Source organism: Myotis davidii, unplaced genomic scaffold (assembly GCF_000327345.1).
Source record: "Myotis davidii unplaced genomic scaffold, ASM32734v1 scaffold533, whole genome shotgun sequence".
Lineage (NCBI taxonomy): Eukaryota > Metazoa > Chordata > Mammalia > Chiroptera > Vespertilionidae > Myotis > Myotis davidii.
In genome coordinates, this window is record NW_006285996.1 from 208217 (window position 1) to 227737 (window position 19521).

The 19521-nt window shown below is 38.4% G+C and overlaps 1 protein-coding gene across 3 annotated transcripts in view; it reads left to right on the forward strand.

The window, feature by feature from the left end:
* Positions 1 to 19521, forward strand: part of GTF2F2 (general transcription factor IIF subunit 2) — a 145887-nt gene that overhangs the window by 70367 nt on the left and 55999 nt on the right. For all 3 annotated transcript variants that reach the window (XR_001512763.1, XR_001512764.1, XM_006757176.2), the window contains exon 5: positions 412 to 493. Coding sequence is in view for 1 of the 3 variants with exons in the window: in XM_006757176.2 (XP_006757239.1) it covers positions 412 to 493 (82 nt within the window). In the remaining 2 variants the exon portion in view is untranslated. The remainder of the gene's footprint in view (positions 1 to 411; positions 494 to 19521) is intronic.

Below are 19521 nucleotides of genomic sequence, written 5' to 3' on the forward strand. Positions count from 1 at the left end.
AAAAAAATCAGTAAAATATTTAAAAAAAGAAAAGAAATATAAGATCCGATGGACTGGCCTTCAAAAAAAAATACAAAATGGTAGTTACAGAATAGTCACAGAGATGTAAATTACAGCATAGGGAATATAGTCAATAATATAATAATAACTGTGTATGAGGCCAGCTGGGTACTAGATTTATTGGGGGTATCACTTCATGAATTATATAAATGTCTAACCACTATACTGTATACCTAACACTATTACAGAATAATATTGAATGTAAACTGTAATTTTAAAATATATTCCTTTTGTTTTTTTTATTTTTATTATTTATTTTATTATTACTGTGGGTAATGTGTCAGAATACAATCTTGAATATGATAAATGTTAACTCTGAATACATTTGTTATTTTTTTCTTACCATTCAAGATAAGCTTTCATTGGAAGGAATAGTGGTACAAAGAGCTGAATGCCGACCTGCTGCAAGTGAAAACTACATGAGATTAAAGAGGTAGGTGTTTTTTAACTTTAAAATAGTACCTGATATTTCCTTTTGGGGATTGAAATGCATATGTTAGATTGCCTATTGACTGCAACTATCGTTATAATTGAAAGGGTTTTCAAAAGCTGTTTGGTTTTCAAACCAAGTAAGAACAAAATTCCTGTTATAAAATAAGTCATAGGAATGTAGTTTACAGCAGGGTGACTACATTTAATAATACTTTATTGCATATTTGAAAGTTGCTAAGAGAGTAGATCTTAAAAATTCTCATCATAAGAAAAAATGTTTTGTAACTATGTATGGTAACTAGCATTAACTACACTTATTGTGGTGATCATTTTGAAATGTATATGATTACCAAGTCATTATGTTGAACAACTAAAACTACACCTAAAAATATAATGTTATATGTCATTTATACTTCAGTTTTTAAAAACCCCAAGTAAGAGTTTCTTTGGTAAGGGAACTTTCAGAACATGGGCTGTTTATTTGTTGTATTTTAAGATACTGTGTATTATAACATGGAATCAAACATTTTAAAACTTCTTTTTTTAGTTGTCCATATAAATCTTGATTTTCCAAAGCTGTGTAATGATATCTTTGTACTATTTTATTTTCAAAGGTTATAATCTTCCCATAATATCTAAAATACTATACTGTATAAAGCAGGTATATTAGTAGAATACCATCCATTACTCTTAATCTGCAGAGAACATTTTATAAACTTATTACTTTGTTAGAGCTTTTGTTTCAGGGTCCTCACTTTCCCACTTTCGTATGTGGCTAACATTTTGTAATTAATATTTAAAGAATGATTTCAAATTCTTGATACTTTAAATTTTTTTACTTTCAGAGGCAGCAATTTTTAAACCCTGAAGAATTGTATTATACTTTTATAGTCTATACTGAATGTATTTCAACCCCATATAGTTTAGAATCATAAATTTATTGGTTTCAGTACTTACTATGTGAAACAAAACAGACGAAATTCTGCCCGGTGGAGCTTCATTTTAGTAGACTGTAACTACACAGAGCTAGTAGTTGAGAATACCTGCTCATGTGGTAGTGGCAGCCTCTCGGATTTCAGTATTCTCATTTATAAAAGAGGCTGGTTGAGTTGGATCATCTCTAAATTGCACATCATCTTTTTAATTTTTCCCCTCTTCTCGATTAGATTAGAGTTTATTTCTTGGGAATGAAAAAAAGAGACTGGTTTTCTTGTCCAATAATTCCTCTTATTTAAATGCCTCCCCACAGCAAATAAAAGTATGACAATCAAAATGAAAAAAAAAATTTATAACAAAATAACTTTGGAACTTTTGCAGAAGATGTTTCTCTCTTTGTTTTTAGCCTGTAAAGTCTTTTTGAAGATTTGTCTTCAAATAACTACTGAAATTGGAAAATGCAAAATCTGGTTACTCAGCTGCTTGCCAAGATTTTTTCTGTGGTCTTGATTTTCTTTAAAGGTTTCTAAAGATTTCTGATAATGAGCAGGCAAGTCACTGGTGCTTATGAAATGGCTGCTTTTTTTCTTAACAAAAAAGAAATTAAAATTGTTTAGCCTTTATAGTGTGTTAAAACACCAGCCATTGCATATTTCAGTTACTTAACTGAAATAAGGAAATAGGGTGCTTCAGGAGATGGTAATCATCTGAGTTTCATAAAACAGATGCCACCATAAGTTTTGAAGAGGGAGAATTTTTTACCATGTGGGAAAACACAGGAGTAAGAACACTCTAAACAGAGATATGAAGGCACAAAGACTTGGGGAACACAGTAGAGACTTGCTTATAGTCCTGCAAGCCTGGAATGCAGGATTTGTTGTAGGCAGAACAAACAGAAGCTCCACCCCAGAACCTTTCTTTGAACTCCAAACTTATACACCCCAAAGCCTGGTTCAATGTCTAATAGATATTTTGAATATGTCAAAAATTGAACTTCCCATCTTTCCCCAAAAACCTGCTCCACCAGCAGTCTTTCTCATTTGAGTTAACTCTGCCCTCCCATTTTGTCAGTCCAGAACCTTGATCACATTCCTGTCTCCTCTCTCACACCCCATTCCAATGTGTCAGAAAAATCTGATTAACACTACCTTTAAATATTGCACATCTGCAGTCTGACTGTTTCTCATCACCCACATGATCTGTCATTTCTCACCTGAATCACTGCAATAGCCTCCTAGCCGAGTTCCTGCTTCCACCTTTGCCCCACTGTAGTCTGTTGTCAGCACAGTAGTCAGAGCAGTTCTCTTAAAATCTGTCAAGTCATGCCATTCCTCTGCTCACATGTCACTTGCAATGCTTGCTATATTATTCAGAATAAAATTAAAGCCCTTGCAGTTGTCTGCAGGGTTCTACATGATCACCCTGTCATTCCTCCCCCTTCTTTCCACATTCATCTCCTAATAGTCCATAGTACTCTAGGCACACTTCTGTAATAGGGCCTTTGTTTTGGATGTGCTTTTCTGCTTGCAATGTATTTTCTCCAGATTAATTGCACTGCTCAACTCCTCACCTCTTTCAAATCTCTTTTCAGATTCTACTTTAATAAGGCCCATCCTGACCATGCTACTTCCTTCTATACTTGTATTTTCTTCATAGCACATAACACTTTCTAATGTATGTACCATATAACTTACATTTATTGCCATCCTTGCTCTAGTGCAGGACAGAATTGGCAATTCAATACTTGAGCTATGCAGTACCTAGATATATCACAAATATGCTCAAAGTTTTTCAGGGATGCCCTGACTATCTACTTCTTAACAACATTCAAGTTTTTGATAATCTGGCTCTAGTCTCACTTTCTGACTTCATTTTCAAATAATCTCCTTTACCTAGACATCAGGTGGCTGTATCACACTAGAAGTTGTTACCCCAGATGTGCTAGGCACTTTTACATCTTATGCCTTTGTTACATGCTGCGTATTCCACCCAGGACGCCTTATCTACCTTCTGCCAAGATCCTTCTGAGGCTTTAAAACCAACCCAGTTGTCACTTAGGGAAACCTTCTCATAGCTTCTACTCCCACTCCAGTTAGGATCTGCCACCCTCCTTTTCTGCATTCCACATACTTATTTATTCTTTAATGGTTTATATAAATGTCTGTTTTCTACTGTTTACATACATCTTCTACAAGATTATGAACTTCCTAAAAACAGGGACTGTGCATTTCATTTTTCTTCTCACTCTTCCTCTTTTTTGTATTCTCTGCACATAGCATAATGTGTTACAGATATTAAAAACCCAAAAAGATTTGTTGGCTTGAAATGGGTTGGAATAGAAAGGAATGGTGAAACTCCAGGTATAGAAACATAGGACTCAACAACACTCAGCTTCTTTAATTTTCTTACTCTGAACTGCACTTGAAACCTGGAGTTGATTTTTCAGTCCATATACACATGTATATATGCACATATGTGCATATGCATGCACACACATCTTGCTTTGAGAAGAGGAAGTGATTATAAAACAAGTGTAAATCTATTTCATCAACAATTAAGAATTTTTTCAAAATATAAAGTGTTGAATAGTCTTCCATTTATTTGTCAAAACCTTTTCTTAAGTCAGTAAGTTTTGTTTTTTTTGTTACTCAGTGAGATTTTACTGTATTGTATTTTAGCAAATAGCAGTTGAACTACACTTTTAGTACCATAAATGGGTATATTAACAAGTGTATTTTTATATCTATATATACAAAAGCCAAGCAACCAGGACACCGGAACGACTGGTCGCTATGATGCGCACCCCTGGCTGGCCGGCCAACCTCCCACAGCCACTCCTCCTAGCCGGCCCTGCCCCCATCAGCCCGCATCCCCTCCCTCCCACCAGCCCGGCCCAATAGGCCCACATTAGGGGGGTAGGGGGATGGACCCCACATGTGCATGAATTCGTGCACGAGGCCTCTAATTTATAAATAATGCTCTTAAGGATTAGTGTTACTTAACAGGATTTTAATTTTAGTAATAAATTCTCATAGCTCTCTGCTATTAAATTTTAGTCAGATGTTATGAGAATTATAACTCTCATATTAATCAAATATAAGAGTCTGTCATTCATTTAGATAAAAGCAGAAATTAGTATTGCAGTAACCTCAAGAAATATGTAAACCCTTATATATTCAAGTCAAGAAAGAAGAGAATCTTATGTTATATACTTTTTTGTTCTATTCCATCTCATAAAATCCCATTCCACTAAGAAAACCAAAAAAAAAAAACCCAAAGGAAAAAATGCAAATGTATTTAACAATGGCGCTTATTTGCTATACTAATTAAATTTTTTTAATTTGCCTTTTTATTAAGTATAAATCTTAGTTAAGCATCTTGAATTTTTTTTAAATAGTTGAATGATAAATTATATAATCACCCTATTTGTAATATATGTTGTATGTCTTAAATTTAAAGGTACATAAATATTACATACACAAGCATCCTAACGTGCGTTTTATTGTAGGAAAGACACAGTACTAGGAAAATATGGAACTCTACTTCAATTTTGAATGATAGCTTTGCTGGAAAGAGTAATCTTGATTGTAGGTTCTTGCTATTCATCTCTTTGAATATTTCTTGCCACTCTCTTCTGGCCTGCAAAGTTTCTGTTGAGAAATCAGCTGACAGTCGTATGGGTACTCCCTTGTAGGTAACTGACTTTCTTTCTCTTGCTGCTTTTAAGATTCTCTCTGTCTTTAACTTTTGACGACTTAATTATGTGTTTTGGGTTGGGTCTCCTTGGATTCCTCTAATTTGGAACACTGCATTTCTTAGATCTGCATGAGTGTTTCCTTCCCCTGGTTAGGAAAGATTTTAGCCATTATTTCTTCCCATTCTTTTTCTCTTCTCCTTCTAGGACCCTAAATGCAAAATATTGGTCCAATTGATGTTTTCCATAAGTTCCTCAAACTATCTTCATGTTTCATTTGTTTTACTTTATGTTGCTCTGATTGGATGAATTTCTCTACCCTGTCTTCAAGTTTGATGATTCTTTTTTCTATTTTATCTAGTCTTCTAATGAACCCCTCTATGGTATTCTTCAGTTCTATGATTCTGTTTGGTGCTTTCATAAATTTTCTTTCTTTCTGTTGGCATTCTCACTTTGTTCATACATTGTTCTCCTGGACTTAGTAACATCCTTATGACCATCATTTTGAACTCTTTTTTAGGTAAATCACTTTCCTTAGTGGGCCTTTGGTGCTCACTGAGTCTGCCCCCTGAGTGTGTCCCTTATGGATCTGAGGAGTTGTAATCTGGATGGTCCACTCTGACCACTGGGTATACTGGCTCTTGGATCTCTAAGGAGGTACTAATTTAGCCTCTGCCTTAGGCTACCCAGCAGGAGCTACAGAGAGATCTGCAGATTCCTTGTCTTTGTTTGGAGTTTAGAGGTGCCTAGATGAGGCCCAGCTGTGAAGCAGTGCAAGCTGCTGTGGGGCCATAGGCCTTCTTTTTGGAAGTTTTGGGTCTCTCTGACCCAGCTGCAGTTAGTTAGGTAATTTTAGATTGCAAAGGGCCAGGGCATTCATATGCAAAAGCCTCTGCACATAGCTTGGGTTGGGCGGGGTCTCAGGGAATCAACAGGGCGGAGCAAACAGCTATGGCTGATCCTCAGCCCTGCCCTAAGAGGACCGGGGTCTCACTGTTCTGATGTAATCACTGCAAGCACCTCTGAGAGAAAGCTGTCCTCGAGTTCTGCCCGATGCCAGACAGTCCAGTTTCTCCCTGTGTGAGTCTGGGTCCCCAGAGACTCGCCCAGAACTCGAGTTCAGAGCAGTCGGGAGCTTGTCTCTCCCTCCCGATTGAAAAAGATAGCCGCGTCCTCAGTTGACAGCCCTTGCCGTGTGGGCCTCTGTACCTCTGCACTTTACTTCTGCACCTCCTCTGAGTCTCAGTGTGCTTTTCTCTTTCCTTCTAGTTGTAGAATCTCCACTCAGCCAGCCTTCCTGTGGTTCTGGATGATGTCCGTTTTATCTTTTAGTTGTTTTTTTGAAGTTGTTGTGCGAGGCAGCAATTTCTGGTGTTTACCTATCTTGGTTTTCTCCATGTCAATTTTTATATCAAGTTTATTAAACACCAAAATGAATTATAAAGTGAAAATGGTTTTATAGAAAAACATTTTTCTATTAATCCTCAGTAATAGTTAAGGTCATAGCAGTAATTCGGAATTTTATAATTTCATGACCAGGGAGGTACAGCATTAAATTTTAGCTTTCTGTAGTCTTATTGGAAACAGCTTTCATTGAATAGAGCTTTTGGAAAATGTTGAGGTTAAGGGTTAATATCCCAGTGTCAGGATGCTTTCATTTGCAAGAATCAGAAAACCCAAAGCAAAATAGCTTAAAAATAAAAGGAATTCACTGACTCACATAAATCGAATCCATTGGTACTGTGGGCTTTAGCCATGACTTTCTCTAGAAGTACTCTAAATCATCAGTGCTCTACCTCTTTTTCTCATTTTCTTGGGGGTGTCTTTCTCCAGCTTGACTATTCTCAGGCCAGTTTATCTCCTGGTAGCAAGATAGCTGCATGCAGCTCTCAGGATTACCTGCCTCTTTATTCATATGAGGACCCAGAAGTTAAGTGACCTTGTCTTTAGCCATTAACGGAGCCCTTCACTTCATTTGATGGGCTAACATAGGTTCTGAGTCTATCCCTGAACCAATAAATGTGTCAGTGGAGATGGGATACATGGACTGGTTAGGGCAGGGATGGGCAAACTTTTTGACTCGAGGGCCACAATGGGTTCTTAAACTGGACCGGAGGGCTGGAACAAAAGCATGGATGGAGTGTTTGTGTGAACTAATATAAATTCAAAGTAATCATCATTACATAAAAGGGTACAGTCTTTTTTTTTTTTTTTTTTTAGTTCATTTCAAACGAGCCGGATCCGGCCCGCAGGCCGTAATTTGCTCACAGCTGGGTTAGGGCCTACCTCTGGAAATAAAAAGGCAGTAGGGTCAATCCCATCCAAACCATGTGACCGCTCCTCAAAAGGGAAGGGGTGGAGTGGGTGCTAGGGAGGCAATCATGAGATCTGCAGCAAAATCTTTTTTCCAGAAAGCATCTTAGGAATAGGAAACACTCATCAGAGAAATTCATACTCTTGATTGCTTCTCTGTATAGAGGGCCAAGACTTTTATTAGAGAGCAATTCTGGATCTACAGAGATGCTTTGATAATAGGATGAGGTAATTAAAAGAGTTGGGCTCAGTCAGATTGCCTGGGTTCAAAGACTGGCTTTCCAATTTACCAGCTGTGTGATCTTAGGCAAAGTACATGATCTCTCTGTGCCTTTATTTATCTCAGTATTATGATAAAGATTAAATAAAATAATACTATATAATGCATGAGGTATCTGACACAGAGTAGATACCCAGTAAATAAACACTAAATAAATATGCTTGTGACAATTACCTGAGTAAGAATTCCTGTCCTAAAACTCTCCTGGAGGTATTCCCAGTCCCATCCAGTTCTCATGATAGAAGAGACATAGACACAAGGATTCTTTTAGGATCCCTGCTCTGGGGTAGATGTATTAATTTAATAAAGTTTAAATTAGAAATAGAGTAGAAAGATAAGTAGAGCTGAAAGAAATCATTTGAAGATTTTGTTAGAGAGTCCATGATAACAATTCTCTCTTCAAAACAGAAATCCAAAAGTAGTTTAGAACCACCTAGATATTATCCACAGTCAGACCTGGGAAGCTGAGTTAATTCTCACTTTACAGTCTTCCCTTCCACTCTGTCCTCTGTCCTAAAGGACTCCTTAATGTGGTCACCATTAATTGCATGATTTATAGTTTATAGTTTATAAATCTTCTGAATGTTCAGAATCTTTCTGGAAAGTAAAGGATAATCTTAACATTTTCCCGGGTTGTCCTTGGAAATAGTCTTATCATCCCTTCTCTCGCAGTGATACTTTGATGACTCTCCTGAGGTATCCAGATGTGTGATTTTTAAAATGTGGAGCTATACATCTTTTTTAAAAATTAAATTTACTGGGGTGACAATGATTAATAAAATTATATAAGATTGTACATATATACAATGGAATATTATTCAGCCATAAAAAAGATGAAATGCTGTCATTTGTGACAGCCTAGGTGGATTTCGGAATACTATGCTATATGATATAAGTCTTTTTTAATCAAAGATTTTTGTCAAGTCCTGGGAACAGGAAGTTCTTCTGAAGAACTAACCCAAGAAGGCAGCTAACCTTCACTGCCATAAGCATGGCCTTGTTTTCATATCCTTTTCCCTTGAATTGCTCCTGTTTATGTGAAGGATTATGTGAAAGAAGCGGGATATCTTCATTAAAATGCAATACTTTTAAAAATTTGTTTAAATAGACAGCTGAAGTAAAAGTGCAAAAATACCACTGGGTTAAAACTACCATAACAAGTGAGGCAAGGTGTTTTACCCAGTGTTCTTTAAAAGGCAACGCAGGAAGACTTCTTGGGGCGATTGGCAGGGAAAGATTGCCCTCTTTCCTCATTCTGATAGCAGCTGTCCCCACAGCCCTTGAGCCATAGACTGCCCTTGAAGGTTTACTATTCAAATGAAATAAGGATTTCCAAGTGATTGTAAGAGGCTAGTGGGAGTATATATAAAGAATTTAAGATAGGAAGAGGAGAGGAATTTTTTTGTAACTGGGTACTATCTCACCCTAAACTTCTCACCTTTGGAATTCCCCGCTTCTTCTGCCCAGTCTTTGGAGTTCCTCAGGGTTCTGGCCTCTTCTGCCATTCCAACTCAAGTGGGCACTGCATCACCACCAGTCATTTTCACTCTTCCAAGTGCATCATGAGCTGTCATGTCACACTGTCCGCAGTGTTCTTTACTTTCTTTTCTGCTGCCAAATTCCAATTCATCCTGTAAGATTACCTCAAATGTGAAATCCACCCAACCGTTTTCTCCACACAGGATAATCATCCCCACCAAGTTCCTGCCATCCTTTTTCTAATAGTCTACTAATTAATTACATTTTGTTCTTTATTTTACTTCCATTACTTTTGTTTTTGTCTATAGGGACTGTATCTCATTTATCTTCTAACAACTTTATGTTCAATAAATGCTAGTAGAGTAATTGACCAAAAATCAGCATTTTAAAGTTAAGGTTTTACAGTTATACTCTTATGAATGAATCCCTTCTGAATTAATTCTCTTTTAATAGTGCATTTAACTATGCTTCAGATTCAAATTGTAAGTCCTGAGAAGCAATATTGGCATGTGATGGTATTTCTACAGTCTCCCAGCTTCACAGGATAAAAATACTTCAGTACACAATTTCTCTTTGTTCACTCACAGTTGAAAATCAACAGGGCTCACCTTAGGCAACACTATGAAGCATGCAAAGTTTACCTTTATTATCTAGGCATCTCCTGTTTTCACTCCTTTCCCTTTAGTAATGTCTATCTTTAGGTATCTACTTTTTATTTCATTCTGATCCTTTTTACTCTATCAATTCTGAATACATTTTAAGAATCAATGAACATAGTCAGATTGGGCATTTGATTTTTAAGCCTTTTATTACTAAACTAGAGGCCCGGTGCACGAAATTTGTGCATTCAGGGTGTCCCTCAGCCCAGCCTGCACCCTCGCAGTCCGGGAGCCTTCAGGGGATGTCCAACGCTGCAGAGGCGGGAGGGACTCCCACTACCACTATTGGGCTCACCATCCATGAGCTCGGCTCAGGGCTTCTGGCTGAGCGGCGCTCCCCCTATGGGAGCACACTGACCACCAGGAGACAGGTCCTGCATTGAGCATCTGCCCCCTGGTGGTCAGTGCGCATCATAGCAACCGGTTGTTCCACCATTCAGTCAATTTGCATATTATCCTTTTATTATATAGGACTAGAGGCCCGGTGCACGAATTCGTGCATGGGTGGGGTCTGGCCAGCCTACCCCCAATTGAGGTGGGGGTGCGATTGGGGATGGGGTGGGAGGGCCATTCGAGGGTGGGGCTGGCTGGGGGGAGTTATTAGTGTCAAAGATCTTTGCAGGGTGTATACACGTTTGCTGTTGGCTTTTGGATGAGTTGAAGCTTCAAAGGCGCTTTAGTGTCAGGGACACTTACAGCTTCCATTCCTAAGCCTCTCCCTAGACAGGTAATGCGGTTTAGTTCCCTGCTGACAAGCCCTCTAAAGAGAGGCCATGGCTGCCCTCTTTGGTAGGAAGCAGTGGAGAGAGAATGCAGGAAGATGGTGGTTGTGCTGGGCACCTCTCCTGGACACCTGACTAATGGTCCAGACCGTGAGCAGATTTCCTCCTGATCACTCATCATTCAGGCTCCTGGGCTATGAAGGCTGGAAAGCGTTTACTTACTTAGAATCACTGAAGGTCACACTTCAGTGATGGGGGCGCAGTTGGCTGGCCGGGCCTGCCCCTGATCGGGCCAGTTGGCCACCGCAGTGCACATTATAGCCACCCGTCGTTCTGGTTATTCCGCCGTTCGGTCACTTGGCTTTTATATATATAGATCTGTAATAATAGCCATTAGATTACCTGTTCAAGGTATTTGAATAAGCAGGTTTTTTTATGGAAAAGGCAGAAAAATTGAAATTATACCATTTATAAACACAAAATTGGATAGTCTGTTTAGTTTGTGGGAGGACTTGTCACCAGGACCACCATCTCTGCTTCCTGGGCCATGTTGGTAGATCTTGTCTTGCTGCATTTGTTGGAGATCTATTGGGAGGAGTTAAAATTTGCTACTGAATGTGACCCACCGAAGTGGCAGAATTCCCTTAGGCAGGAATAGGACCATCACAACTAGTCTATCTGGTGGTTGTACAAATATTTAAAATGTGATCCTTCCTCAAGTATTTTTATTTTTATCTGTCAGAAATAATGGTACATTTACAGACTTTGTTGAAGAAGACATTATTACTATCTTTCAGAAAATTATCTCAATAATTATACAAATCTATACTGTCTCTGATATGAATGTGCCCTTTCAGTATGGAACCATTGTGTACTTCAAAATGGGCAAACTTGGAAAGTTACTGCATTCTCCAGTTTGCTGCAGGCCTACCTGTCCTTTTTTCTTACCAGTTAGCTTAAAATTTAAGTTGTTTGCTTGCTCCTTGCAGGCACCGGAATTTTTCAACCTTTGATCTATGATTCCCTAAAGCGCTTGAAGACTAAAGAAAGATACTACATGCTCCTTTATTGGGGAACGAGAGTCCCATTTAGTATACCGAATCAGTAGGAATGATGATAATCAAATCTCTAACTTATTACTAGGAGGAACTAATTTAACCAAAGTACAAGATGTACAAGAAGACCTGACTCATAGATGTCTTATATACTATCCCTCTTGCTTAAGACTAATACAGTTACCATGGGATATATTACAAAGAAAACTTGAGTTATAAAAAAGAATCCTTCAGTTTATAAGTAGCAAAAGATATTGTTTAAAATTTTTTGAAGACTGCTTAGGCACATGGCTTTAAATTATATTAATTAGGTATTTATTTTAGTTACTGCCTTTTTAAAAAATCTTATTTCTATTTTACAGATGAGAAAATTGAGTCATAGAAAAGTTAAGCACTTTGCCACAGCTCACAATTTATAAATGGCAAAGCTAGAATTTGAACCTCGTCCAGATTGATTACAATGCATTAGATGGACAACAGGCTGCCTCTTTAGACCCTAATAGTTTCAGAGGTTGCCTGGCTTATCAGTAGGAAAAGGGAAGAGAACTTGTTCTCTTTCTCTCCTCTCCTGTATTGGACAATTCTTGCTCTAACACCCTACAACTTAAACTAATATTACCTAATCTATATATATAAAAGCCAAGCGACTGGAATGCCATGACATGCACGGCGGCCGGCCAACTGGCCCGATTGGGCATGCTCCCTCCCCTATCCCCCACCGGCCCCACCCTCGATCAGCCCCCCCACTCTAATCAAGGGTGGGGACAGCCGGCCAACCACCCACAGTCCCTCCCCCCTGCTGGCCCAGCCCGATCAGCCCCCATCGGCAGGCCGGCTGGACCCCTTCGTACACAAATTCTTGCACCAGGCCTCTAGTAATACCATAATTCTGTTACATTATAAAATACACAGGATTTGTGTAAGATATATAACTGTTTCAGTTTAGAATTTTATATCAAATTTCAGATCCTACAACTTAAAAATGAACTTTGATATAGTTAGTTAATTAAATTTCAAAGTCCCATATATCTGCAGGAGAGAGGTAGAATATTAAGTGATTTTTACATGCCTATGGAGTATGTTGTTTTATTTTAGTGTTTATGTGAAATCTGTAGTGCTGTGGGTAGTTTTGATAAACTAATACTTGTGCCATTTTGAAGATCTGCTTCTCTTTAATAGACTCTAGTATATCACAGTTGTCACATACTGTACTGAGTTTTTTCTTGTGTAACTTTGATGGCCTCAGGAGGTCTAAAACTTTTGTTGTAATGAGTTGACAAAAACAAAAAGAATGGAATTAATGATGATGATAAAACAGAAACTTCTGAAACAGAAAAATAGTAGACATGTGGGGGTAAACAGGAGAGGAAAGGTGTGAGCTTAGTGAGTTTATGCAAAACAAAGTATGGCAATGAATGGCATTCCCAATGGCAGGTTCATGAGGGCAAGACTTTTTGTCTACTTTATTTGCTGGTTTTTCTCTAATGACTGGAAGAGGGCCTGGCACCTAGTAGGTATACAATAAATATTTTTTTTAATGAAGAAAGGAAGATATGAAAGATATGAGACTTAGATTTTATGTCTTCTGTCTTACAGGCTGCTCAGGACTTTGATCACAATGAGTCTTTTGTTGGTTTTTTTTGAATTGTTGCTTGCCACGTTGATTTATCTACTTCTGTTACTTACTCATATTTCATAGTTTCAAAGTGTTATTTATTACTCATTTGTTCAACAGATATTCTTTGAGCATCTAATGTATTCTAAGCAGCGTAACATTAAAAAGTAGCTGGAGCTTATCTGTTTTGAGAAATGGATCATACATGGGTATTAAATAATAATTTAGAATATTATATTGTTCCATGCAATATGAGAGGCTGGCACAAGCAGTAAATACCTGGTTTCAGCAAATGCTGATTTGGTGAAGTCAGAGAAAGGATTCATAGACTTTCAATAGATAAAGAGGGGGAGGAAGGAATTGTGGAAGGAACGGCACAGCATAAACTGGGATAAGTCACTAGGATTATTTTAGAAGTGTAGTAGATCAGCCTGGTAGGTGAGTAAACAGGGGGCTAATTATAGGTATTTCAGTGTTAGACCAAGCAGACAGGTGATCCAATACATTGATTGAGCATATTCCATTCTGAGGGAGATTCCTATGCCTCCTTCAGGGTTCTGTCCTTGGTACGCTCTCCTCTGTTGTTTACTAAGACCTCTTGAATTTTCTTCTTTCCTTAATAATCTTTGTAGTTCCTGCGCGCGCTCTCTCTCTCTTTCTCTCTCTCTCTCTCTCTTAAATCCTTACCTGAGGATATTTTTCCCATTGATTTTTTAAGAGAGAGTGGAAGGGAAGAAGATGGAGGGGAGAGAAAGAGAAAAACATCAATTGGTTGCCTCCCGCACACACCCCACTGACCTGGCCTGGGATCATACCAGCAACTGAGGTATGTGCCCTTGACCTGAGACCCTTGGGTAAACAGGCAGAGGCTGTAAAGGGCCCCTGCTGACCTCTTGAAGTCTTTCCCCACATTGTCTTGCTAAGTGATCCCATTCACTTTAAAAATAACCTGACTGGTGTGTCAACCTATGAATCAGGAGGTCACAGTTGGATTTCTGGAGCCTGTAGGAGGCAGCTGATCCATGATTCTCTCTCATCATTGATGTTTCTATCTCCCTCTCCCTCTCTGAAATCAATAAATAAATTTTTTAAAAAAATCATTTTCTCTTTAATATGGCACACTACATGTATTATAGGTTGGACAGGGAATTAAAGTTAATGCCCAGCAGAGCATTCCTCTCAGGATCAGTATTTTACACTATAATACCAAAGGTTTCACACCCAAGCTTCACAAATTCATACAAACCTACTCATTCAGTAAACATTGAACACCTATTATGTACCAGTCACTCAAGAACAAAAAGGTGACATTTTCCCTGCCCTTGAGTTGCTCATTGTTGATAATTTGTTCGTTGATATGCAACGTTCTGTGTAGTTTCAAAAAGAAAAATACTAAGTTGAGCTTTGTCAACTACGCTTAATCTTCTAGCTTTTAAGTCTTTACCGTATAGTCCAAACAATGCAGTTGTATGGAAGAAATACACATGCATACACTTTATGAGGCTAACATGAATGTGAAATATTTTAAATTAATTTACAAGTTTGTTGTTTACCAGTACTGTCTGGTACACACACCAATTTTGGAGGGGGTGGGTGTGGTGACAGCCAAATGCTATTGTTCACAGAATTTTCAGTGCCTATTACATAATTACATTGAATGCCATATGGTGTTTTAGTTCTTCTCATTAAATTACTAGGAGTTTGTACTTATTTTTTGTTATTTTTAGTGCATTTCAGTAGCACTATTTTTTTGTTATAGAAACCTTAGATATTTTTCATTAAAAATTATCCTTCAAGATGGAAATAATTTATGGAATATAACATCCTGACTTTTCCAGAAATAATCCACATGTGGATTCTAAATGGTGACAACATGATGGTATAAATGCTATATAGTCCTTCAAATAAAGAAATTAAGAGTAACTATTGCCGCACATGGCAACAAAGAAATAACTGAAATTACTTTTTTCAAGGACATTTTGTTTTTAAAATTACCTCTACTGGTTTGGTACATTAGTTTCTTTTTCCTCCCTGGAACTCTAAAGTTGTTTCTAATAGTTTTCCAAAGAGCTGCTACTAAATTCTCTATAATTTGTAACTTTGCCCAGCTGGAATGGCTCAGTGGTTGAACAAGCATCAAGCATGGACCAGGAGGTCACAGTTCAGTTCCCAGTCAGGGCATATGCCTGGGTTGTGGGCTTGATCCCCAGTAGGGGACGAGCAGGAGGCAACCGATCAAGGATCTCTCTCATCGTTGATGTTCCTCTCTTACTCTTTGAAATCAATAATATATATATTTTTTTAAATAATAAATAAAGTTTGTAACTTTAAAAATTGTAATTGGCTTTAGTGAATGAAAATCTTTCTGAAATAGATTACATGTTGTGCCTATATACATACCTCAAAATTTACTGGGAATATGATTTAGCCTTCTCTGTAACTTGGTTTTTCTTGTGAATGCCCATTTTTAAATTATGTGGTAGATGCCTTGGATGCTATCAAGAAGAATAGGGTTTTTACCCTTTCACAAGATGGCCACAGATTATTGTCCTGTGTGAGTTCTTTTGATTGTTTTATATAGTTCTTCACTCCCCTCAGCAGCTATCATTTTGACATGTTGATTGTGTTACTGTCTGTTGCAGTCTTTTCTTTGTTCTGAGTTAGTGTTTTTAATTTCCTGTGAACTTAGAAACTGCTTTTTAAATTCTATTAGAACGGTAACGTGTAAAAGAAGACTGAATAGACTGAGTGAAGGTCTAATGGGCTTGCCTATGAGTCAAGTGCCCAGAGCTCTCATGGTTGGCCTTGTGACATCTGTTTTCGTTGCTGAGATGCTTTTTTTTTCTTTTCTAATTTCCTGGATCTGGTTAGAGCAGGTGTAACTGTATCACAAAATAGAAAATATGTAGACTATCTCATTTTAGAGCCCTTCTTTTGGGTCACTCTGTCCTTGTTAACATGATACACTTCTCTCATCTCTGTGAAACTTAGATATATGATCAAGTATTACTAATTAAATTCCCTGACATGTTTCCAAGTGCTTTGCTGTGAAACAAGTCATATAACTAAATGAACTCTGTTAGGCTGTTGATTGCCAAAGCTTGTTTCTCTGTTCTTTATTCAAATTTCTATCGTGGATGAAGCCTGCAGTTTCAAAATCAGTTGAGTGTTGACAACATATTAAGGTATTCTGTAGTCAGTCCCAGTGTACGTTTATTAAATCTTCAAAATATATTATAGAATACCTTGTCAGGCGTTGTTCTAGGGACTATGCCTACAATGAGTAAGAAAAGACAAGGGTCTCTGTGTTTATGGAGCTTATATATTACCTAGTCATTGTCAAACTGTTATGCATGTATACAAGTCACCTGGGAACTTTATTAAAAATGTTGATTCCAAGGTGAGGTTCCCAGAGTTTTTGACTCAATAGGTCTTGAATTGGGACTAGAAATATGCAGTTAACAGGTAACCCAATTTCCTCAGCACATTTTAAGAAATATTAGTCTGGCTGATGAGGAATTATCTTCTTTATTTTTCTTAATTATTTTTTTACATATTTTTATTTATTTCAGAGAGGAAGGGAGAGGAAGAGATATAAACATCAATGATGAGAGAGAATCATTGATCGGCTGCCTCCTGGGGATCGAGCCCACAACCCAGGGATGTGCTCTTGACCAGAATCGAACTTGGAACCCTTCAGTTTACAGACCTACACTCTATCCACTGAGCCAAACCGGCTAGGGCAAGGAATTCTTAATAAGGAGGTGGAGTTTTCAAATAATTTATAAACAAGAACAATATAATGCTATATTTAACCCGATTGCTATTTCATTTGTCATCAAAACTATCTCAAAATCTATTTTTTAAAAAAAATATATTGTATTGATTTTCTACAGAGAGGAAGGGAGAGAGATAGTTAGAAACATCGATGAGAGAGAAACATCGATCAGCTACCTCCTGCACATCTCCCACTGGGGATGTGCCCGCAACCCAGGTACATGCCCTTGACCGGAATCGAACCCAGGATCCTTCAGTCCGCAGGCCGACGCTCTATCCACTGAGCCAAACCGGTTTCGGCCAAAAGTCTATTTTTTAAATCACTGGTTTATGCTTCTACTTAGAGTAAAACCTCGGTTCATAGACTTAATTAGTTCTGAAAGACTGTTTGAGAAGCAATTTGTTCGAAAACTGAATCATTTTTTCCGTTCCAAATATCAATTGAATTAATCCATTTCAGACCCCTAAAAATGATTCCCGGTTTTAACCTTTCTTATATACAGTACATGTCTAATGTACTGCTTAATCTATAAACAAACACTTCTTTTCTTAAATTTATTGAAACACCCCTACCAGCCTTAAAGGAACACTTTCAGCGCTTGTTCCAGGGATGCAGCATCTTCGCTTTTTCACGTTATCACTGTCTCCAAAATGCTTTCACCAGCTAACTGCTTTTCCTTTATTCAAAGCAACAACAGTTTTTCTGCCTCTTTCATTGCCTGTGATCATTGTTTTATGAGTACTTCATACCATTATCAACATCAGCACTCTTGATGGCCTGTTTATGTTTTAAAATTGTGTTAATTATCCATTTCACCAGCAACAAAAGCAAAAAAAAAAAAAAACAGCGAAAATACTCACAGCACAATTTCCTTGAGATGTTAACAATACAAGGTTTAGCAGTACACTGACTCGCATTCTCTCCTTTGTGGCCTGAGAGACACGTTTTGTCTTGATGATGTATCAACATGAAAGGGTTGTCAGATCTAGGACTCAAGTTTTGTTCAAAAGCACATTTTCCCCATGAACAACTTGGTCGAGAACCAGATTGTTCTAGATGGGAGATATTCGAGATCATGGTTCGACTGTATTACCTCTGTGTGGAGATAAAATGCCTGAAATCTATGATTAAATCTAAATATGGTAGTTTTTTTTATCTCTTAAACACCTGTCCAACCAGCAATTATTTTCCATAAGAATAACATCGGATTGTGACCTGCTGTCTCCCAAAGACAGCCGTTATTAGAGAGCTAGAGTAAAGGTAGAGCATGTCCACCGATGACTTATCTAAAACTAAAGTGTCATCGAATGCATCTTGAAGTTTATACAAGAAATTATGTCCTTGGTTGCCTCCAGGGAGAGGATCTGGATGTCTGGGGGGAAATTATATACCATTAGAGTCCCATTGCATGAATTTGTGCACCAGTGGGGTTCCTCATCCTGGCCTGTGGGATGGGGCTGAAACAGCTCTCCAACATTTCTCGAGGGGTCCTGGATTGCGAAAGGGTGCAGCCAGGCCGAGGGACCCCACTGGTGCACAGTCGGGACTGGGAAGGGATGCAGGAAGTCAGCCAGCCAGGAAGGGACTGCAGGAGGGCTCCAGGGCGTATCTAGCCCATCCTTATAAGCCAGACCCTAGCAGCAAGCTAACCTACTGGTCGGAGTGTCTACCCCATTGGTTAGTGCACGTCATAGTGACTGGTCAACTGATCGACTGTCTGCCCCCTGGTGGTCAGTGCACATCATAGTGAGTGGTTGAGCAGCCTTAGCATATTCTATATAATAAAAGCTTAATATGCTAAGTGTCATTCGTCCGGTCAGCCATTCAACCAATCAAAGCGTTATATGCTAAGGCCGCTCAACCGCTCACTATGATGTGCACTGAACAATAGGGGCCAGATATTGCGACCGGTAGGTTAGCTTGCTACTGGGGTCCGGCTGATCGGGACTGAGCAAGATGGGCTGGACACACCCTGGAGCCCTCCGGCAGTCCTTCCCAGGCTGTCCAACCTCCTGAGTCCCTCCCCGACCCAGATCCTGCACCAGTGGGGTCCCTTGGTCTGGCCTGCGCCCTCTTGCAATCCAGGCTATGGGACCCCCGCCCCCCAAGTGCACGAATTTCGTGCACTGGGTCTCTAGTCATTAGCATATTACGCTTTGATTGGTTGATGGAAAACCAGGCACTTAGTATATTAGGCTTTTATAATATAGGACAGGGGTGGGCAACCTTTTTGTGAGTGCGTGCCAAAACCAGCAAAATCTCTGACTCAAAATTCTTCTGCGTGCCAACCCTAATTTTTTGAGAACATGTTACACCTACTTGATATCTCTTAAGGTGTACATATGTGAAGAATCTTGAAGAAATAATAAAATTCATTCGAGCGACAAAAGCACAGTATATGATGATGAAAAATACATTTATTTTTTCATGTATACATGTTATGTAAAATTATTTATTTATTTAAGATGCACCTATACTGAGTCTATCTGAAAAATAAA